Source organism: Nannobrachium achirus, assembly GCF_963921795.1.
Source record: "Nannobrachium achirus genome assembly, chromosome: 7".
Classification (NCBI taxonomy): Eukaryota; Metazoa; Chordata; class Actinopteri; order Myctophiformes; family Myctophidae; genus Nannobrachium; species Nannobrachium achirus.
The window spans coordinates 40122235-40145230 of record NC_137816.1 but is presented as its reverse complement, the minus strand read 5'-3'; the positions used below and the strand labels follow the sequence as shown (position 1 = coordinate 40145230).

General features: G+C 42.0%; 1 protein-coding gene across 2 annotated transcripts; it reads right to left on the bottom strand.

The window, feature by feature from the left end:
• Positions 1–8644: 8644 nt before the first annotated feature.
• On the bottom strand, positions 8645–22693 carry ca7 (carbonic anhydrase VII; the record flags this gene model as incomplete). 2 transcript variants are annotated; one of them, XM_080729801.1, is made up of 7 exons in its annotated part: positions 8645–8767; positions 13341–13496; positions 13614–13676; positions 14099–14194; positions 16504–16622; positions 21851–22081; positions 22657–22693. In XM_080729801.1, the coding sequence occupies 7 exons, from the start codon at positions 22691–22693 to the stop codon at positions 8645–8647; spliced, it is 825 nt and encodes a 274-aa protein (XP_080585927.1). The 2 variants fall into 2 exon arrangements, with proteins under 2 accessions (XP_080585927.1, XP_080585928.1); XM_080729802.1 differs by having other exon boundaries at positions 21884–22081.
• Between the last annotated feature and the right edge of the window lie 303 nt (positions 22694–22996).

Sequence of the window (22996 nt, the reverse complement as noted above, 5' to 3'; positions counted from 1 at the left end):
AAAAATGTTAAACGTCTAACTTTTTTTTTCAAATGAAAATGTAAAACGGGTCAAAATGACCCGAACAGAACTTAAGGGTTAACGACAAATAAAGGGTGGCTCGTGCATTTTGTACGCTTTTTCATCAAAGGATTTGTGGCAGACATATATAAAGTGCATACTGTGAAGGCTCAATAAGTTGTTCTCAAATGTAATTAGCTCATTAAAGAGGTGGTGCCATAGTGTTGTACTTTTTCTGGTTTTCGTGTGTCTAGGAGGTTGACAGTACTTCATTAGACCCCCTGGTGTGGTTGTTATGAGCAATTATGTATTCCCTTTGTATTTTGTATTTCTTTCTCGAGGCTGCCACCTTGTGGGTCAAAAGTGCCGATCCAAAAACACAGATAGAGTGACATCACTCTATCTGGAGATAATCATCTCCTCCCCTTTTACCATTCACCCAACACTGTGGGTGTGGCTAATTTCAACTGGGTCACCACCCACCATGACAACCAGGCATACTTAATTAACTGGTGGGTGTGGCCACATAAAAACCTAATTTTAACTCTTTCTGTACACTTTTTTGGAAAGAAAAATCTTCCTCCTAGTATAATCATAATAGCTGATAATTAAGGGTTTTTTTTTGGGGGGGGGGATCATGGCACTTCATCTTTAAAGAAACAAACATTACAAAAAAAAAAAAAAAAGACTAGTCACGGTTACAGTGTTCCTTCAGATTGGGTGGGTTATAAACAGTTATTAATCAGACCTGACAGAAATACTAAAAATAGATTGCCCTGCACTCCGGCGTGCCATGGATTTAAATTTCACAAATGGGTAAGATAGCTGTGTCTGAGGAAAGAAATAAACAAACGGTACAAGCAGATAGTTATCATGATGCCAAAAATAATTCTGACTGGATCTATTCCTGAGGTCCCGATGCAGTCTCTTATTACACGGTACATTGATTATGTCCATGCATGATGTGCTTACTCAGGTATCTTCAGTCTCAATAAAGCTCACAAGATGCTATCTTGGGAGGATCATTTCAGAATGCACGTTAAATATACTCTGCGCACGCCCACTTTCATTCTTTATTCATTAAACTGCAAAAAGAAACAGTTTCCATAGTCATCAGCGGTGAGACGAAAACGAAACCTGACAGGACGGCGCGAGTTCCTGAATCCTGACTCATCCATTTCTTACGCTGAAGCGAGGAAAACGTGATCAAGGTCAGAGTGTGCATGTACGACAAACAGACTGAGACCAGGTGGCAGGGGCGTCACAAGGGGGGGAAAAGTGGGACTGAGTTACTTGGGCCCTTAATTAGCAATTGAAAAATAGCAGTATACAAGCTCACAGCGTGGCACTGAGTGCCGCGCTGCAAGCATGTAGATCTGCTATTTTTAAAAAGTTGTGAAAATGTGTGAATATACTGTAGGCCTATGTATTTTTTAAGTCAACATTTGTAACTCAAATTTTGCTTCACATGAAAAGGTTTGAGCACCACTGACATAGAAACATAGTTTTTTTTCCAAAAACCTTAGAAGGATTTGAAATATTCAAAGACTTGCACACATTTTCACAACTTTTAAAAAATAGCAGATCTACAAGCTCGCAGTGAGGCACTCGGTGCTGCGCTGTGAGCTTGTAGATCTGCTTTTTTTAAGGTAAAGCACAAAATAATGTGTAATAATGCATTCACAGTCTAAATGGGTTAAACCCCCTTCCCACTATGAAGAACATTCATGGGGGGCCCACAGTGAATCCTTGTACCCAGGACCCAGAATGTGGTGCGACACCCCTGCCTGGTGGCCCCATCATCTGTAAACCAAGAAATGTTCTACAGTATAAATGATTGTGATAACCTTGTAAAGTGAACGAAGGCCGTTACTGAAACCACGACAGCGCACTGCATCCATCACCTGCCACGTGCCATAAACCATACCCAATAGTTGTTATTGCTTTAAAGGAAAGAAATATATATATATATATTCTTGACTTATTTGCACTGACTTTGGTCACTTTTTTTTCGGGCCCTGCACTATTGGGTTGTGTTGGTTGTACAGTGTATTATTGCGGTGTTGATATGGCGGTGCGATACTTGTATTGCATGACTGCATTGACTAGCAGTGACTGTTATGTGCACTCTTTTGTTTGGCACTGTTTGCTAAGTTATGCTTGAGTATAGCTTTTTTTGTGTGTGTGACGTGTCACTTAATTGAGCGTTGAATGTTTCGTGGTCACTTTATGTATATATTCTTCTTCTCTTTTTTGCTATAGCTTTCGACACTTTGTTTTATTTATCTTTTTTTGTGCTTGCTCTTTGGACTGTATACTACAGTACTCTTTTTATTTTTCTTACTTCTCTGTAACTTGTAACCTTAACTGCTGTGCTGCCTCTGGGCAAGTGAATTTCCCCTGTGGGATAATAAAGGTATCTCTATCTATCTTTCTTGTGTTCATTGTATTTAATGCCATCTAGGAAGAGGACCATCAGGAGTGATCCCTGCACGTGAAGATAATGTTGGTAGATGCTGCCACCCAGTGGCAAATCATCACTTGTTTGACTGCATGCATATTATTAAGGATGATGTAAATCTACTGCAATTTAACAACACACAAAAGAAAACAAATACTGTATACATCCAGGAAAGACACACTGGGGACAGAGGGTGAGAAAAGATTAAAGAATAAGGCATAATCCATTCATAATTAATGGTGTGTGTGTGTGTGTGTGTGTGTGTGTGTGTGTGTGTGTGTGTGTGTGTGTAGGGAGAGCTCCCTCACACTGGAGGCTGTCTGAGAGGGACAAATGAGCATTGGTCTGACATCTTAATGGGATGGCTGTTAATCTACATGCATATACGTGTCTGTTACTGCCTCTCTATTCCTAAAAGGCTTACCAGAGACCGCAGCATACATAAAAGGACGCCACACCATGAATTGCAAACAACAAACTGATTTTATTTAAACACGACATAAGGACAGGAAGCCAAGGGGACCCTGCGCTTCCCTCAAATGGTCAATACATACTCCTTCCCACGTCCGAAAGAACTGCCATTTCGGACAGGGGGAAAGAAAATAGACAACAGTCATCTGGGGTGCAAAAGCTTCTGAAATAAAAGACAAGTTCTGCATGACATCAATTTGTAGTTATCTCCCCCTTTCTGAAAAAAATAATGTTCAGAGGTGGAAGGAGCTTGTGAATAAAGGTATTATGTTGAACAAATTTTGTCTGGTGCTAAACCAGAAGAGACCAAATTTGTTGGGTTCGGCTGGCTACAGACGATATAACGTCATTCAGAGGTTCTGGTGGGTGGGATCAGAACTAATTTCAGATGTTCGGAGCCTCCAAGATGTGACTTCCCAAAGTAGTTTGGATGTCTACAGTGATTGATCAGACACATTGTTTCTGCATTCAGCCCAGCTTCAAGTTCATTCTGTGAGCAGTGAAACGACTGAAAAGCAGCGTCAGTTTGACAGAGACACAAGCCAACTTCCAGGAGGTACAAACACATCTCAAATCTCCCTCTAGTGACCATTCATAAACGCAACCTCCATACCCGTCCGAAATGACCCACAGGACACAGTGTACACAGTGCTTGACTCGAGCCGTGGTGTGCGAGGTCTGGCAGTATCAAATGCCATTTGCCTGTCAGACATCAGCTAGGGTCGGGAAGCCCTCCCGACACGAGCTGTTCTGGTGGACTGTGCAGCTACTGTTAAAACCTACCAAAACGTAACTTATATTTTAACCAAAAACGAAAGAATGAAAACTAGACCAGTGGATCTTAACCTGTGGGCTGGGACCCCCAGGAGGGGGTCCCCACATGATTTTTTGTGGGGTCCCCAGATGACAGTGAAGTGACAATTTAAGTAATTTTAAGACCATTTTAAATGTTAAAAGAAACAAAGAAATAAAAAACATTACTGCATCAAAGGTAATCAAACTATACTATAAAACCTGGTCAAACATTGTCCAAATAATATAAGAAAGAGGCAAACATTGTTGTGAGCTTGTAGATCAGCTTTCACAATATTTAGAGTCAAACTAAATGTAATACCTCAACTCCTACACTTCCAAGTGCTTGTCAGGGTGGGGGGTGCAGTAGATTAGAGTTATCATGATTGATTATGTGTGACGTTATAGAGTAGATCATGTATTCATTATATTAATATCTAGGTCTGTATGATGATACTTACTTGATAGTTAGGAGTCGAGAGGTCTTTAGTAGGCCTCAGTACTATTGTTTTGGTAAAGCCTATCTTGTTATGGTACAGATCATTCCAGAGGCCTTGAAGCCACACAGTATAATTCTAGTGTCGGACCATTCTTCTTGGCAGAACTCTTTTACCACTGCCCAGAGTGTTAATTGTACTTCTGTCCATGATATCATGTTATATAAACTTGACCACACCACCACCTAATATAAATTGTCTCCTCATTTTCTCATGATTATTGATTGATCTGAATTCCACCACAGGGGTCTCCAGTTCAAATGTGATTATTTTTGGGGATCACGGAATGAAAAGGTTGTGAACCACTAAACTACCGGAACCCAGTGCCCTGATCTAAATAAAGAGACATAACTTAATGGGTACATGGTAATACCTAAAGTAACCGATGGAGAAAACAAAAGAAAGAAGAACAAGAATAAAGAAACAACAAACACAGGTGAAAAAGCAAACAATGTGAAAACAAACAATGTGTCTCCAGACTGGCGGTGGGGCCGTCTCCTGTCTCCTGTCTCTTTGGCGACAGGAGTTGCATACCTATATCAGGCAAAAGGAGAGAGGGAGAGTCAGAGAGCTAAACGTCACACCCACAATAATGGGTGTGCCCAGGGCAGGGGTGTCACACCAGATTTTGGGCCCTGGGTACAAGGATTCACTCACATGTTGTGCTTTAACTATCTAACACAGCGCCGAGTGCCGTGCTGCAGGCTTGTAGATCTGCTATTTTTGAAAAATCTTGAAAATTTGTGCGGAGTCTGAATATTACAAGTTTTTTGAAAAATCTATGTTTCTATGTCAGTGGTGCTCAAACATTTTCATGTGAAGGACCCCCAAAATGATATGTATTTGGCCACGGACCCCCATCTCAAAATATTTAGTTCCAGGGACCCCCCAGAAGTAAAATTTGAGTTCGCTTAAAAAGTACATAATTATATTCAAAGATTTGCACACATTCTTCAAAAATAGCAGATCTACAAGCTCGCAGCGCGGCACTCGGTGCCACGCTCCCGCGCTGTGAGCTTGTATATCTGCTATTTTTCCAATAGCTAAAGTATAAAATAATTAAGGCCCCTCCACCTTGGGCCCTAGTAGTAACTCAGTCTCACTTTTCTCCTCCATCCCAAGGGCACCTTCAGGCTTCACTCATCCACCCATAACAGTCTCCAACGCTGGTCAAAGACTCAGGATGCATAACAGCTCGTCCTGACATTAATGGTAGTATGAGTCTGATTTTATGTTGAGGGTGTACAATCCGAACACCCTGCATGCCTTCCAATACATCATTGTTGACTTCCTTCCCCATTTCTCGGCAAGCACTCTTTCTAAAACTAAGTGAACACAGGTGGTCAATTATTGACCATAATCACAGTCCACCTACCTACTCTGATTCCCTCTGCCCCCCGGGCTACTGGCTAGGTACTGATTACCTTGAGCTAAGCCTGGTACTGCTTCTGACCAGTGAGAGAGAGTTTAATAATTTCCCTTGAATGACACCTTTGGAAACACAGACACACAGTCCAAGGGTCAATTATTCCAACTTGAACAAAGGAAGTGAAGTTGTACTAGCACCCTTTTGAAATACTGTGCATTAGACAGATAATAGAATTAAACCACTCTTGTTGACATCTAGGACTATGCCCCTCTACAATCAAACCACCACAGAACTTCTCAGGAACATTTTGAGCCCAAACTAGATCTGATGGATAGTAGCGAGCTCCAGTAGCGTGCTCACAGGGGGCCCTTTTTCACCCAGTGTTAATTTTGTCAACTAAGACTAGGCCATGGCTACACGGAGCTGGATATTTCTGAAGCTAGACATTTTTTTGTGCTGTTGGGGCTTGCAGCCACACGAAGCTGGATATTTCGGCTGCGAAGCTGGATATTTTTTAAACCGGATAAATAAGTGAAGACATTGAAAAATATCCGATTCACTGGATCCGTGTCGACATGGAACCCGGATATCTCTGAAGACTTTACTGTGTGTGTGCTTGTTAGACCTAGATATCTTTGTCGTGTGGACCTAGATATTTTTCTATGTGGATATCTGAAAAACAGGATTTATGAAATATCCAGCTCCGTGTAGCCATGGCCTAAGACTAAATGACTACAAGATTGATATGGTTTCGATAAGACTAGACTAGACTAAAAATATTTCAGAAGACTAAGACTAAGACTATTATTTATTCAAAAGACTAAGACTAATGGCTGTAAAAAAATAACACTGGTATGTAACTGCAATGAAATGAAAGCCAAATACATCTTTTATGTATGGTTTAGTTTCACCAATTAACAGGCAGTAGAAGACAATGACTTGTTCAGAGTTATGTGGTTATATTTAGCCCAAAAGACGAAGACTAAAGACTAATCCCAAAAGACTAAGACTAAGACTAAAATATTTTGATATTTAGTCGATAAAGACTAGACTAAAACAATTTCAGAAGACTAAGACAGGACTACATGTTGTGTTATCCAAAATACTAAATCAAAACACCTTTTCCACCAAAACAACTTTGGTTCTAGAACTGGTTCTGTTTTAGATTCTTAGAGGAACCTTGGTGCTTTCATGGTGGCCATTTTTTGGTTCCAGTTCGAACTAACTTTTAGGTTCTTAACCAATTCATTTTCAGTGGAAACACTCTGAACTGGTTCAATATAACTGAACCTGTTCAAGCTCTGTGGAAAAGGGGCCAGGGAGTCTTTAAGTTTGATTCAGTTCTGTTTAGTCCCACAAGGTGGCAGCAATGAGTAAGATGTATTAGTATAGTAGTGTGTTAAGCAATGCATGATATCTATTCTTTAACTGTATAGAATACAGCTTTCAGGCACCTTCAGCTGAAGAAAATGTTTTGAGCACTTCCAAGTCCAATCCATTTAAATATTTTATTTTATTCAGACATATCATTTTACAACAAAATACTGTCTTTTTAACCACCAAACAAAATTTGTGAGGTTCATTTGTACATTGCATTTCACTAAGAGCTCATAATTATGTAAAGTACGTTTCCCCCTTCCAATCTTTGAGGCCACACAATCCAAGCCGGTCTAAATAAGGAACAGCATTATGTAGATACGCTACAACTCATAAATCAAGACGCCAGGGCTTCCATTAGGAAATACAAAGGGGGCGGAGAGCCATCCATCTACAACTGCATCTATAGTGGTGAGCCAATGATTACCATCTGTTTCACCCTCTGATACCTGCCAGTGCATTACACAGTAAAAATCCTCAGTGTTAACCTAACCAATTATAACCGAGTGTGTACAAATGTGTACCGAAGGGTCCATTTGTACCCTCTCGGAGTTGAAATAACACTGAGAACTGGGCCAAGAAATCTGAAACCACATATTTAGACAGCTGTATTCCCTCACTGAATAGACATAAAATTAAATTAAAAAGAAGGTCACATAACAGTCTGCAGAGGGTGTGTGTGTGTGTGTGTGTGTGTGTGTGTGTGTGTGTGTGTGTGTGTGTGTGTGTGTGTGTATGTTTTCTTCAAGATAATGCTGAATTCACTGACACAAAGTAAACACTGCCTTTCTGTTGTTCTAAAGGTAACGAATGCTAAAACAATAAAAAGAGAAACACTGATCCAGTCAGCCTCTCCCAGCCTCTACTCTCCACCATGGGGCTAGTAGAGGAGCTTAGGCAGCCACCGCACTAATCCCATCCCACCTCCAGTTGGGGATTGTTGGGAGTGGAGGGGATCTGCAGCCACTAGGATCGGGAATCCACCAGCAATAGGCTGGATAAACTAAGGATCAACCGGGATCAAGCAAGGAGGGAGAGGTCTTGGTCTCTGGATGTAGCGAGACCCCTCGCCGACAGACAGGGCTATTGTCCAGCAGCTGTGCTAGGGTAGTGTTTCTCAAAACTTTTCATGTGAAGGACATGTTCTGTATTTGGCCGCGGACCCCCATACACACACATATGTTGTGCCAGGAACCCCCATACAAAATTTGAGTTAAAATGATTTTGATGCTATATGAAATTAACACATTTTGCTGGGGACCCCCTGGAAACCCCCCTGAGGATCCCACTCTGAGAACCACTGTGCTGGAAGATCTAACTAGCCAGATCTGAAGTGTGGCCAAAAGGCAATAGCACATTGCATAGCATAGCAACTGTTGTCATCTTAGAAACACTTTGGAGGAGGGGAGGGGAAGGGAGGGAAGGGGAGGGTGACCAATCAGGACTGATTCAAAAGCTTTGATTTCTGCACTTGAGTGTTAAAGTGTGTGACCTGTACAGGGTAATGCATGTCAATATAATGGCAGTGATGAGAATTATACTTCACGTTTTCCCTTTCTTCCATTTACAGAATCAGCAATCCCGGGCCAGGATAGGCTACCTTAAGGTCAGAAGTACAGTCACATTTTGTGAATGCACTCATGTGTTTTCTAAAAGTCCCCAGTACACATGGTCAGGTTACTTGAATGAGGCACGCACCGTCCTGCCTTTCAATGGCTGAGGGGGCCTGAAGTTGTTCTCCATCCGCATCCTCTGATCCTCCTCCTCACCATTAAGCAGGAGCATTCGGAACTTGCCCATCTGTGTTAGGAGACAAAAATGTATAAGCATCAAAGTGTGGTTCCCCTTATGCCTCCAAAAAGTCTGCAACAGTTGTAGCATTCCCCTTTTAGAATCCAATGTTGTGTGTAGACTGAAAAATCAAAAAACAACTCCGTTATATAAAGGCTTTCCCCTGCTGAGTGTTCTTGGAAGCATTTCTCAATTAAACCCCTGCAAAACACTTTTACCCATTCAGTCATCCATCCATCAGGATAATCAGCTGGAGGGGATCAAAGGCTTCAGCCCTGGAGTCCTAGGTTGTGTGCCCAGTCGCCTAGCTTACTCCCCACCCCCATCCCAAGGCACGCCAGGGACATGGGTATGCAGACAGTGACTCTGTAATTAAAACGTCCTATTCCCAATGGACAAACATGAAGAGAAAGATGGACAAAGAGCAGAGCTGGCCCAAGGCACAGACGAGATAGGCAGTCACCTAGGGCGTTGTGAGACTGAGCAACCAATATAACAATTTAAGCGTTTTTGCACAAAGCAGTTTGAGAATTCTCTGTGTTCTCGCATGCCTGCAGTGCACTCTGCTTGATTGCTCTCAACCGTTTCATTTGTACCTTCTCTTCCTTCACTCGATTGCCTGTCCAGTGTCCACTTTCTCACTCTTTCTGGCAACACAATAAAGCACCGTAGAACCCTGTGTAAATCTGAAAAAATAAGCTGTGGTCAAGATGATAATTGGTTGAATTGAGTTAAGCTAGGGTGGGCCAATCACTGCATGCCTCCCAATAGGTTGCAGGATTGCAGCGACAATATAAACAAAAGTACAAATGGCAACGCTGTATTACCAAGATCAGCAGTAAACAGTACACATGTGATTGATAAATTCAAATCCATTCAGGATTTGGCCATTGGCCATTCAAATGTATATAACCAAAAGATGTTGTCAGTTATTCACCTTATTCTTGGCCACACCCACAAGTAGGAGAGTAGGTGGGTGGGGAGCATAGACATAAAAAGGTAGACGCCTCCTCCGGCTCTGAGGCGTCTGTATCACAGGCGCTGAGGCCTTCTCCGGCTCTGAGGCGTCTGTATCACAGGCGCCATTTTGGCGTGTGTCACAGAAGGGGACATTCGGTAGGCCCAGCGTGATCTAGGTGGGCCAATCAGAGGAAGGGGTGGACGAGTCTTTTCGTAACCCAGGGAATGTTCGCCTATAGGAACTCGAAAAGTGCTCTTCCGAGCACAGGTCTACGCCAGGTCAGAAATGTTTGTTGTAGGCGTGCATTGTCTGGTATTGAGTGATCATCGACGTGATCTGTCTTCATCACATGACCACAAATATCATGTGTACCGATTTATATAAAATCTGAAGGACTAACAAGTCAGCCTCCTGGTGGTGTTATAAAAGGCAGATTAGAAATATGCAGGCCAGACGTTTTTCCTTGGCCTCCAGGGAGTGTGCATACAAAGTTTTACGCAGATTGGTGCAGTTATAGGTCAAGACGCGACTCGGCCTGTTATAGCACCACCATAAGGCTGATTTGAAGAATTTTCAAGTGGCATTTTTTCCTCTGCCTAGTGGAATTGTGCGTGCACACTTTCACCGCAATCGTACACAGCGTTCATGATTTGTGGCATTTTCTTCAAAACAGGCCACTCCTGCAAACTTTAGATGTCAACCTTAGCCAATCCGGATGGAATATGAAACTTCTTGATCACATGAATATAGAGATCATGTGTACCGATTTGTGTGATATTTGGATAAAAGCTGTAGTACTGTTTAAAAATGTGTTTTGCACAAATCCGCCTCCTGGTGGCGCTATAATAGGCCCATGTGAAAAACTTGGGAAGAGGTTCTGCTCTGGTATCCAGGAAGTTTCGCTGGAGTGCATGTCTCCATTCCGACATGTCTCCTTTCCGACATGTCTCCATTCCGACACTAACCCTATCCCTATCCCTAACCCTAACCCTAAACCTAACCTCTATGGAAGTGTTGCCACTCCGACAATAAGAAGTCACTGTCGGAGTGGAGACATGTCGGAATGGAGAGCACCCCCCGTTTCGCTGCCATCGTGGTAATGGTGCCAGAGATTAGCTGTTCACAGACGGGCACACAGACAGACGGACGGACAGACAGGGTGCAAAACAGTCTTGGCCATGCCGTTCGGCCTGGCAGAGACAATGAGGGCACCCTAGATTCTGACAAGTCCCAGTGAGTCACTTTTGAGTAGCAGCGTGCTTTCCGCACTTCCGCCCTTCCGCTTTTACAGGTCGCTCCAATGAGCTGCAGCAGTGAATGAGGTTTTTATTTGATTTATCTATGGTGGGGAGCCCCATATCATAATGAGTTTCCAGTTTACCAGTGTTGCCATGTCTGCTTATAATAAGAAATTCGTTTTTTTTGTGTAGTTGCTTATTTGGGCTTGCTTTCTAATGTTTTTTAAACCAGCGGTTCCCACAATTTATCATATCAAGGACCCCCAGATTAATATGTATTAGATATTCTTCTGTTTGTTTTGTTCATTATTCATTATGAAAAATACTAAAAGAAACATTATAGTGCAGACAGTACAAATCAAAATATTTCCTTTTTTTAATATAATTTGTTCATTTTGTCTCTGGAAGACTTGGTGGGTGGGCATATGAGAGGACGTCTGAACAACAAGGTGAGGAAGCCAGGGTATCGCTTGAAAGTTGGGTGTTAGTTAGTTTAAGTAGGTAATAAGATTAACTGTGGCCCGTGGCCACCATGTGAATATGGCCAATGGCTTAGCACATGGGCTTTCAACCAGAGGTCTGCGGAGGTATTGCAGGTGGTCCCTGGCCATGCATTCAGAAAATAATAATAATAACTTTTACTTGCTACTCTTCTTTCTTGTTTGCATGTGAATAATAATATTTTGAGGACTTGGGCTGACTCCAGGATCGGGTGGGTCTATGATGGACCCACCTAACAGGTTGCTCTTCGTCAGGATGGTGGTTCCTAGGTCAAAATCAGTTGTAAACCCCTGTCTTAGCAGTTAGCACATCAGTGCCAGAGATGCGCTCTCTGAAAATACCAAAAAGTAGCCTGTAGTCAACTGAGCTCCTAAGTAGACATGATGGGTATGGTAGAAAGTAGTTCTACACCATTGTTAGCTCCAGATATGGGTTGTTGTTATGCTGACATAATGACATTTCTGACCTGCTGATGAGGCTCTTTCAAACCAGGATAGTCTGTCATCCCTTTATTTTATCATCATTTGAACAACTGTGTTTTCTGAACAGCTGAGTGGGCCATTTCAACACATGCCATTATTTTGCGGTTGAGATTGTGGGAGGTTGAGATTTGGGGTGAGATACTGTGGGTTAAGTCAAGTGTGAGCCTAAATGTAGGTGTGGTGTTTGTATAGTTAAGGTCTAGAGAGTATAGTTCTGGTCAGCAGTGTGGAAAGGGCTGCTTAAAAGGATGCCAGAACTTCCACCATACTGTCTTTTACCATCTCTGATCTCTCACAGAATGTTCAGGAATGTTTCAGTTGTCCATAGATTGAAATATGGAGAATATAGGAAACTGAGAATAGTTTACAAAGAGCAGTGATTGGTTTCAAATAGTATATAAATATGTATGGCTTTCTATAGATCATCTGTTTTCTACAGACTACAGAGAGAAGGTTTCACATTCACATACTTCAGTTCATCCACACAAGCAAATCACTGCAGATAGGGCTGGGAGATATGGACGGACACAATTAAATATTTATATTTTGACAATACTGTCGTATTGTGATTGTAAACATAAAAGACTGATCTACAAGCTCACAACATACCGCCTTGTGACGCGTTTAACCATTTTTCAAGTATAAAAAAAGGGCTTAAGACATTAAAAACAGGAAAAGACATGCCTTATATCACGATATCCAACATCCCAAAGATCTAGCCTTATATCACAATATCATATCGCCATATTGTCAAGCCCTACTCAAAGGATAGGACACTCAGGAAATACATGTTGGGTGACTTCTTCATGACTAAATCTTTCTTTTGCTTTTCATAAGCTGCAAGAATGCTTCATCATGACACATGGGCATAGAATGCCCTTGTCAGCGAGTACTAGAGCAGTCAGTTTGCCTCTAAAATCCCATTCGAATTTCATTCATTCGTTTTCATAATTTTTCCAAAATAGTTGAATATTTTGTATAATATATAAAATGTATGTTTTTACTTTACTTCTTTTTTTTACTATGAAGAAAGGAGAGGAGAGGGCAGAGGAGAGGGCTCCGGACTGCAGCGATGCAAACGGTGGTGTCGGGTGTCTCACACACAGACAAAATGCTGTGGCATATTTTTTTTTTTACTTTATTATTATTATTTTTTTTACATTTCGATTAGTAATTGAAGTATTCGACTCTAATCCATTTCTTTAATATTCGAATTGTAGTCGGAAAACAAATTTCATTCTGACAGCTCTAGCGAGTACCCAGTTCGATTCCCGGTCGGCGGACCATTTGTCATCATTCCCCTGTTCTCTCCACATTTCCTGTCTCTGTCAAATAATGTCTTAAAATGCCCACCAAAAATGTTCTGCATCTTCATTGCAGACAAATTGACACTCACTGACCTGTTTTTCAGACACCATGATCGGTTCCTTCAGGACAATCCAGGTGACACTCTCATAGAGCGGGGGTGTGGTCAGTGACCCTGCATAGGTCCAGTAGTGAGGGCTGCTGGGTAGGAGGCACTTCGGGTTGAAGCCTTTGAAGTCTGCGACACTCCCCTGTGGTGGAAAAACAATAAAAGCTTTATGCGCATGCGATAAAGTTGATCATACGCAATAGAGTTGCTCGTAACAATAGGCATGGTAATAAAAATATGAGATTAAAAGCTCACTCACCTTGAACTTAACCATGTACAATGCATCTGTTATCTTGTGGAGCCATCTGTGTTCATCTCCTGTCTAACAGTAAAATACCAGTGTTTTTATTCTGTACTTGTATAATAATTAATTGCATTTCAAAGTCTATTGATAACAGCTTGTTTTACAGACCAGAAAACGAATGGTTTGTTTTAACCTAAATTAGCAGCCCATAGTAGTAACATATGATATAAACCAGCGGCTGTTAACTCTATAAGGTGTAATTAGCAGCACATCTTTTTTTTTTTTAATAGTGTTTACACAGATCTATTTGGAATGGTTATTATGACAATTTTACCAGTGATTTCCCCCCCCCCCCCCTTTTGTTTAATTGAAAAATATACACCGGTCAATGCTTTGCCCAATCTCCATCTACATACTCACAACTGCGTCACAGAGTGGAGATGGATGCAGGAAGTAGGACACAGATAATATTTGGGATGCCATAGAGATGAACCTCTTACCTCTAAAAAGATGCCAAGGACAGCAAGACCATCAGGGGCTGACACTGCCTCCCCAAATGACTTGTACTTTGCTGCATTCCAGTGTACCAGATGAAGCTGTGAATAATGGGAACAAAGGAAGAAAAGGATGTAGTTACAAACTAGAAGCAGTGCTCTTCCGAGCACAGGTCTCCACCAGGCTGTGCGTCCTGGTGGTGCTACTGTATAATAGGCCAATGTAAAAAGGGTGGCATATGTTCTTCACCTTAGATCTTTCATGGCAATCGGACGCTGCATGCATGATTTGAAGCATTATGTTCCAAAAATGTGTTTTGGTAAAGTCTACCTGCTGATGGCGGGCCAATGTTAAAAAGGTAGCATTTGTTCCTTGACCTAGTGGGAATATGTGTAGCAAATGTCACGGTAATCGCAAGCTGCGTTGATGATTTGAGGCATTTTGTTCAAAAACGGAGCAATCCTGCAAACTTTGGAAGCCAATGTTAGCCAATCAGGATGGAATATGAAATATCAGACGGATCGGACTTGATCACATGACTATAGAGATACTGTGTACCGATTTGCATGATTTTTGGATAAAATCTCAAGGAGTAATATCCAAAAATGTGTTTTACATAAGTCGGCCCAAAGGTGGCGCTATAAGAGGCTGATGTGAAAAATGCAGGGCAATGGTTTATCCTTAGCCTCTAGGGAGTGCGTTTACAAAGTTTGAAACTGATCGGTGGAGTTATAGGTAAAACCACAAATCGGCCTGTTATAGCGCCACCATGAGGCTGATTTAAAAAAAAATTAAGTGGCATTTCTTCCTCGGCCTAGTGGGAACGTGTGTGCGCGATTTCATGATAATTGCACTTTGCGTTTGTGATTTGAGGCATTTTGTTCAAAACGGCCAAATCCTGCAAACTTTGGAAGCCAACCTTAGCCAATCAGGATGAAATATGCAAAATCGGACAGATCCGTGTCGATCACATGACTGTCGAGATACTGCCTACCGATTTGTAGGATTTTTGGACAAAATCTGTAAGAGTAGTGCACAGAAATGTGTTTTGCGAACATCGGCCACTAGGTGGCGCTAGAAAAGGCCCATTTGAAAGATTTAGGGCAGAGGTTCTAGATTGACATCCAGGGAGTGTGTGTGCTCACTTTGGCAGCGTCCGGGCCAACGGCGACTGAGATTAGGTGCTCACAAACTGCGAGGACGCACGCACGCCTGCAAACTTTGGAAGCCAACCTTAGCCAATCAGGATGGAATATGCAAAATCGGACAGATCCGTGTCGATCACATGACTGTCGAGATACTGCCTACCGATTTGTAGGATTTTTGGACAAAATCTGTAAGAGTAGTGCACAGAAATGTGTTTTGCGAACATCGGCCACTAGGTGGCGCTAGAAAAGGCCCATTTGAAAAATTTAGGGCAGAGGTTCTAGATTGACATCCAGGGGGTGTGTGTGCTCACTTTGGCAGCGTCCGGGCCAACGGCGACTGAGATTAGGTGCTCACAAACTGCGAGGACGCACGCACGGACGTACGGGGCCACTAGGTGGCGCTAGAAAAGGCCCATTTGAAAAATTTAGGGCAGAGGTTCTAGATTGACATCCAGGGAGTGTGTGTGCTCACTTTGGCAGCGTCCGGGCCAACGGCAACTGAGATTAGGTGCTCACAAACTGCGAGGACGCACGCACGCACGGACGGACGGACGCACGGACGGACGGACGGACGGAGGGGAAAACATACTCTCCCTCAGCCTTTGGCTGGTGGAGACAATTAGCTACATTATTCTTCTTCTTAATCTATTGTACATCAAGTGTCCAAGAATAATTTAAGAATATGTAATGAGCTACAATACCATACTTTGCTCAAGTACCTATGACAAAGGGCACCATGTTTTTTATATGTGGGAGTTTAATCAGTTTTGTATAGATAGTCTTTAGTCTTTATTGATCCATGATGGTACCGTAATTGCCGGACTATAAGCCGCGGCTTTTTTCCCATGTTTTGAACCCTGCGGCTTATACAACGGTGCTGCTTATATAACGATCTACAGTTAGTTAGTTTTACAATGGTCTTTAACAAGGATTTATATAGAGATTTTTACAGCTAACGGCCACCAGGGGCGCTCTAGCAGGAAGGACACCTGCGGTTTATAGTCAGGTGCGGCTTATATATGTAAACATTTGTTTTTTGCATATGTATGTGTAATTGTGTACATGTCTGTCTCTAAGAAATGTAACTCAATGGATGGGCTGATTTGTGGGAGATCACAATCAAGGTAGTATAAATGACAGTACATTTTGCCTTGTCTTCATTGGCAGTGGACTTTGCATTGTTCTCATTGCATACATGTGACTTCTGTCAAACACATAGGCCTAGATACAAACTCACTGTGACTCAAACCTTTTAAACTGACCTCAGAAGAATAACTCTTCCCGGCTACGGTGTGCTCAGAGCCGTGACAACCCTTTCCACCCCAGTGGAAGTGGAACTGCTTCAGTCTGTAGGCGTTGTCAAGAGGACCACCTTTAATCACTGCGCGCGCACACACACACACACACACACACACACACACACACACACACACACACACACACACACACACACACACACACACACACACACACACACACACACACACACACACACACACACACACACACACACACACACACACACACACACACACACACACACACACACACACACCCCCATTGTGGGGACATTAAAAGCATTGCCATTAAATATAGTTTAACCTGTATTCCATTTTTTATTACAGGGAATGAATGACAGGTCTGACCTCAGCAACTTGAACGATGTATCAGTCTCAATGTGGTTTTACTGGTTAAAGAAAGGTTATAATAATAATTAAATTAATTCAACAATGCCTCATAATGTCTATGTTCCAGGAACAAACTTTTGTGCAAGAACGGAGGTGCAAAACAAAGACAGGGGCGTCACAAGGGGGGGGGGGAGTGGGACTGAATTACCAGGGCCCAAGGTGGAGGAGCCGTCATTATTTCATACTTTATCTATTGAAAAATAGCAGATATACAAGCTCACAGCACGGTGCTGTGAGCTTGTAGATCTGCTATTTTTGAAAAGTCGTGAAAATGTGTGCAAATATTTGAATATATTTTTTAAGTATGTCGGGCGTGGCTTAGTGTCGGTATCAGCCGGTAACACGCAGGAGTCTGTCCCCGTTATAATGCGCTAGACCCCTGGGAGATGGACTGCTGAGGTGGAGCGCCACACCTACCATCAGCTCCCAGTACTTGCCGAACCCATGACCTTGTGGTGCAAAGGCGAGAGGTCTACCGACTGAGCTACCCGGGCACAGCAAACATTTGTGACTCAAATTCTGCTTCTGGGGGGTCCCTGGAACTGAATATTTTGAGATGGGGGTCCGAGGCCAAATACATATAATTTTGGGGTTTCTTCACAAGAAAAAGGTTTGAGCACCACAGACATATAGAAACATTTCAGGTAGCCTGCTTTCCTCTTTGGACAGCATGCTTTTTTTTTTTTTTTTTTTTTTACTTCTACAGTATTTGGCGAAACAATCGCTGCATCAAAGGATTAAATTCCGGTCACCAATATTCATATAACAGCGAGAGATCTGCGGTGCCTCCACTACACTGGACACTGGATCTCTTGGAGTGGTGAGCCGCAGCCAGGGCGGAGCTCGGGAATCATTTTTTGTTGATCTAACTTGACCTCATTCTCTCTCTTCTCTGTAGTAAGTCTCAAGTCAGCCAACACAGCAGGGCATCATCATGATTATGTCATGTGCCCATGCGCCATTCATTAGAGGTCAATGGTCCTTATTGACAAAGGACCTTTGTCACAGTGACTCGGCTGACAGCATATTACTGTACCTAATGCTGTCTGTAACCACAACATCACCTAAACTAACCTCAGATTCCCAACCCTAAAACAACACAAGGTTGTTGATTTCTCTGGTTATACAATACTTGTGGGGACAATTCCCCACAATGAATGAACACTAAGCATCTTATAAGGATGGTATCACTTAGAGTCCCAGACAGCTTAATATACTAAAATTGTGGGGCAGGCACACACTCACAGACAACCCTGTGTGTGGACTACACTATCTAAGCACTAAGCAGAGACATATTATAAGTGGACAGACACATATGCCAGCCAGTCAGTAGAAATTCTCTGGCACAAGCTTCAGTTTGAGACAGTCCGATCTTTGTCAAAACCTACATTTCATTTAGTTCCTTTTACAAAGGTAATTTCATTTCAGCTGTATTGCCCTGTGTGGTGTATTGTAATAAAACTAAAGTGCACATTATTGTGTTTTTTAACACACACCCCTAGCATATTCCAAGGGGGAACTTCAGTTTCAGCTTAACCCAGCTTAGTGCTGCCCAAAGAGGAGCATGGAGGGGTTAGGTGTCTTGCTCAGGGACACTTCGACATATTGCTGCCTGGCCTGGACTGGAATCGTACCTGCGACAATCTGGTTCCCCAGGCAGGCTCACTAACCACTCAGCTACTCGTCCTTTGGTGTTGTCAATGTTTGAGGGCACACATGCCAAATGCCAGGGCAGTATGGTAATGAATGAAGTCCATGGAAATAATGAATTTAATATATGGGTTAAGGATGATTTTAAATTGTTATAGTTTCTTTCACAAAATAAAGTATTGGTATTCACAAATTACCAACATCTGCACAGACTCCTGGTGCATACACAGGGTTAGAGTTTGGTGAGTTATTAGTCTAGGGTTGAGTCCTAGACTAATCAGAGTCATTGGACTTGTTTCAAGATGGGAACGGGGAGTCAAGGGGAATTCAGAATCTCAAACAAAAGACACTGGTGTCTAAAAAACATATTGACAGGAAAGACAGAGGATGGAAATTATTAAACTGCTAGCCCGCCAGCTCATCTCCATTCAGCCCACTGAGGTTTCTCTGTTAATTCCTCCAGCAAGGTTAGCTCTGGTCCATAGCGTTAGTGGAGTTCTCCCTAACGCTATGTTCCTCTACCTCCGTATTCCTTGGCAAAACCGGAACACCCCGCCGTCTGGTCCAAAAATAACAAAAACTGTTTCGCCCCTCATCAAACCAAAGGTATCAGTGGACAGTTGAAAGCTTACTCCAGAGCTACAGCAAGGTATGCTGAATCTATGGAAGAAGGGCACTTGCAGTATATTTCGTATCAATTATTATATGGGATATATCAGGGGTCTTCAACGTCTGAATAAATCAAAATGTTAATGACGCAATAACATACAGCAGAGCTTTTTCAGCATCACCACTGTGCAGACTCCATAACTATTTAAACCCAGCAAGTAGGGCTGGGCAATTAACCGAAAATATAGATATAAGAAGAACTAATAATTGACTTGTATATATTAATCGAATATGATTTTTAACCATTATAAAAAGGTATTCTAGCTCACAGCGATGCAACATGTTGTGAGCTTGTAGATGGGCTATTTCTGTATGCAATTAAAGTGCAAACAATGCAAACGAAGTATAATACAAGGCTAAGTGTTTAATCAGACTAATCAATTTAGTCGATTATGAAAAATCTATTGGACTTTTTAAATATATAAATAATCATAATCGAGGCAGCATTGTAGGCTAGACAGTCTCTCATACATGATACAATGACTTATGATACATACGGACAAGCTGTGACCGTTCACATACTAAACTGCGACCATAGGTTAGATTAATCATAATTGAGGCAGCATTGTAGGCTAGACAGTCTCTCATACATGATACAATGACTTATCACCAGTCAGAGTTTTTTTCCTCAAATACCCTGGTGAAATGTCAGGAAGGGGTGCAGAAGCCTGTTAGCGACTGTGACAAATGCTTATTCTTCTCCGTGCTACTTATTTTGTAGTACTTGAACCTATAAAGGAGTAGTTCACCCCCAAAGTGACTTTTTTTCTATTGATTATTCACGCCATGGAGACTTGAGTTCAATAATATTTTTAGGTTTTTGTCGCATTCCTAAGACAAAAATGTGATCACAATAATTTTAACCCCATTGATTCTGGATGGAGACCCAAATGGATTCAGGTCCCCATCCAGAATCAATGGGGGTAAATTTACTCTAATCAAAATGTTGTCTTAGGAATGCGACAAAAGCCAAAAAATATTATTGAACTGAAGTCTCCGTGGCGTGAATAATCAATAGAAAAAAGTCATTTTGGAGGTGAACTACTCCTTTAAGCCACACGGTCACTTATTTGATGCCGGTCCATTTCAGTTCATTATTGATGGGTAGGCCTATAATAGTCCAGAGACACTCTGCTTTCTGCCTGGTTCAGCCTCTCTCAGTGTTCCTACGTTACCCATGTATGTATTTTGTGGGCAAGCTAAGAATATACAGTCTATCTGGCTATCATTATTACATCAACCTAGTAGTCTTTACTGAAGAGGAAATGTCGGTGAAGTACTTGAGTCACAGAGTGTCAGGGTATTTATAATTTTACTGAAGTAAAATACTTCTACCACGAGTTTTAGACAGTGAATGACAATTTGCTCACTCAGCGACAAGTGTCTTAGCCAAACAGCCTCACATTTCAGGGCTTATCATTGATGGTAATGACTGGGTGCTACGCATGGATCCACCCAGTGATAAGGGCAAATAGGATCATAACAACCATGGAGATCACCTCATGTTATTATATATATCTGTCCCAGCAGACACACTCTCATAGAGTTAACTGCCGCCTTCACTTTCCTCCATCATAATCAGAGGGTTATCTTTACCCTTTGATTAGGGTGGGTTATGCACATGCACTTTGTGCCTTCTAAATTTACACTGCTAAACGCTAATCCCACCTTTCAGACAGATATTCTGTAGACCAGGGGTCTTCAACATTTTCAGGCTAAGGACCCCTTAGTTGAGAGAGAAAGATGAAGCAGGGACCCCCATAACAACATATAGTTTAATTGTTTTACAGCACAATCATGCTGTATTTTGGATTCATGTCAATTTGTGTTTTCAGATATTTAACCACTTGAGCCATCATTACCTAATAAACTTAACCTTTTACTCTGTACTTAGTCTGCTCTTTTTCCCCTCTACACCAAACCTCTTTGCCGAAAATAGCCGATCTACAAGCTCACAACGCCTGGCGCTGCGAGCCGTTGTGAGCTTGTAGATCTGATATTTTTGGCAACAGTTCTCAGAATAATGGACACTATAGGGTTCAAGTTGTTAATATAAAAAGGATTGGAAGATTTGGAGGACCCCCTGTAGTAACTCTGAGGACCCCCTAGGGATCCCGGACCCCCTATTGAAGACCCCTGCTGTAGAACTTAAACTTCACTGATTTGATGTGAGGTTAATCTAAGCCCTCCACCAGCCCAGGTCTATAGTAGCCTACGTAAGCATGCATCCCAAACATGTGACCTTTGTCAACCACTGTGTAAAACGCCCCTAATCCATAATCCATCCATAGGGGGACTAGCACCATGTTGTGCATTGTAGACGGCTTTCAGTAGTATTATGCCTAAATATGAAAGGTGATGTGCAAATTGTCACATGCATGGGCAGACAGATAAAAAGATTTGAGATTTTCAAGGAATTTGTTAAATCTGAGAGAATACAAAAGCCAATATCAACTAAAGTCATAAAGCAACAAATACATTAGAAATAGCGTAACAAATTGCCTGTCTTACTTAAGATTTGGAATGCAATAACCATTAAGTGGTGTTAAGTGGTACCATATTAAGTGGAGGAGAGGACAGCCAAAAGTTGCATCTTGTCAACACACAAAGTATAGGCCTACATATTTCTGCTCACCTGATCTGTCATCCGAATCATCAAAATCCACCGTTACAGAATGTCCATTATTGGCAATGTTGATGGAGGTGCAGTGGTCATAGGACAGGACCACTGGTGTGAGGTTGGCATCATGCACAGCTTCACCAGGGACTATGTCAATGGGAGACTGCTGTGTTCCCTGGGCAATGGGGAAGTTTTTGTGCCATGCTGATGGACCTTTGAAATGAGAAGCATCTGCATCAATGATGATGTTTAGTAATGCCACATCATCCAGTTTACTGTTTCAAAGGAAATCATCAAGGTCAATTGCTCATCAAATATATAACAAAGCACCCATGATCAAGACTGCAGGTATACATTTGGTCATTACAAAAATAATAAGTAATCAAACATTTTATTGTAGGCATATACAATTGTATACAATAAAATAAATGACAATTGTCAGCCAATACGATAATATGCCTCGCCCATAAGCTAATATGCCTCGCCCATAAGCTTTGAATTTATCACAGAAAATAAATAGGCCTACATCCTAAAAGTAGGTCGACCGGATTGTTAAGGATAATCGGGCTAATCTCGCATTAACATTTAACATCTACAGCACCCTACAACAACCACAAAGGCTTGAATGAATGAATGATGCACGGCTGTTTGAATGTGGCACAGTAACTTGACATGAACCCCCCAGTGAACAATCAGGGTAAATGATCAGGTAAAACAGTGCAAAGAAAACAAATAGCTCTAAAGTACCCACATCTGCATATTCTAGGTAGGATTGATCAAACCGTTACCGTTCTCCTCTCCGTATCCCCAGTGGTTCCCTGTCATTGTGGCTTGTTTAATGACTTCTGCAACCTTGAGCTGTGCGGACAGGTTCATTCATTGACGCATTGTGCCCAATGTGCCGTGCGTTTGTTATTGATGAAGTTTTGTGGTGGTGAAGTGGGACGGCCAATTAGCCTTGCTGGCCACGCCTCTTAGTTGTAATTCCCTTATCTAAATCCTGAGATCTGACCCTTGCTGTTGCTCACACACAGTCTCACACACACCTTGTGGTAGCCTAAAGCCAAGCAAGACAAGTTCATTTTGTACATTACTTCAACAGCAAGGCAATTCAAAGTGATTTATTCC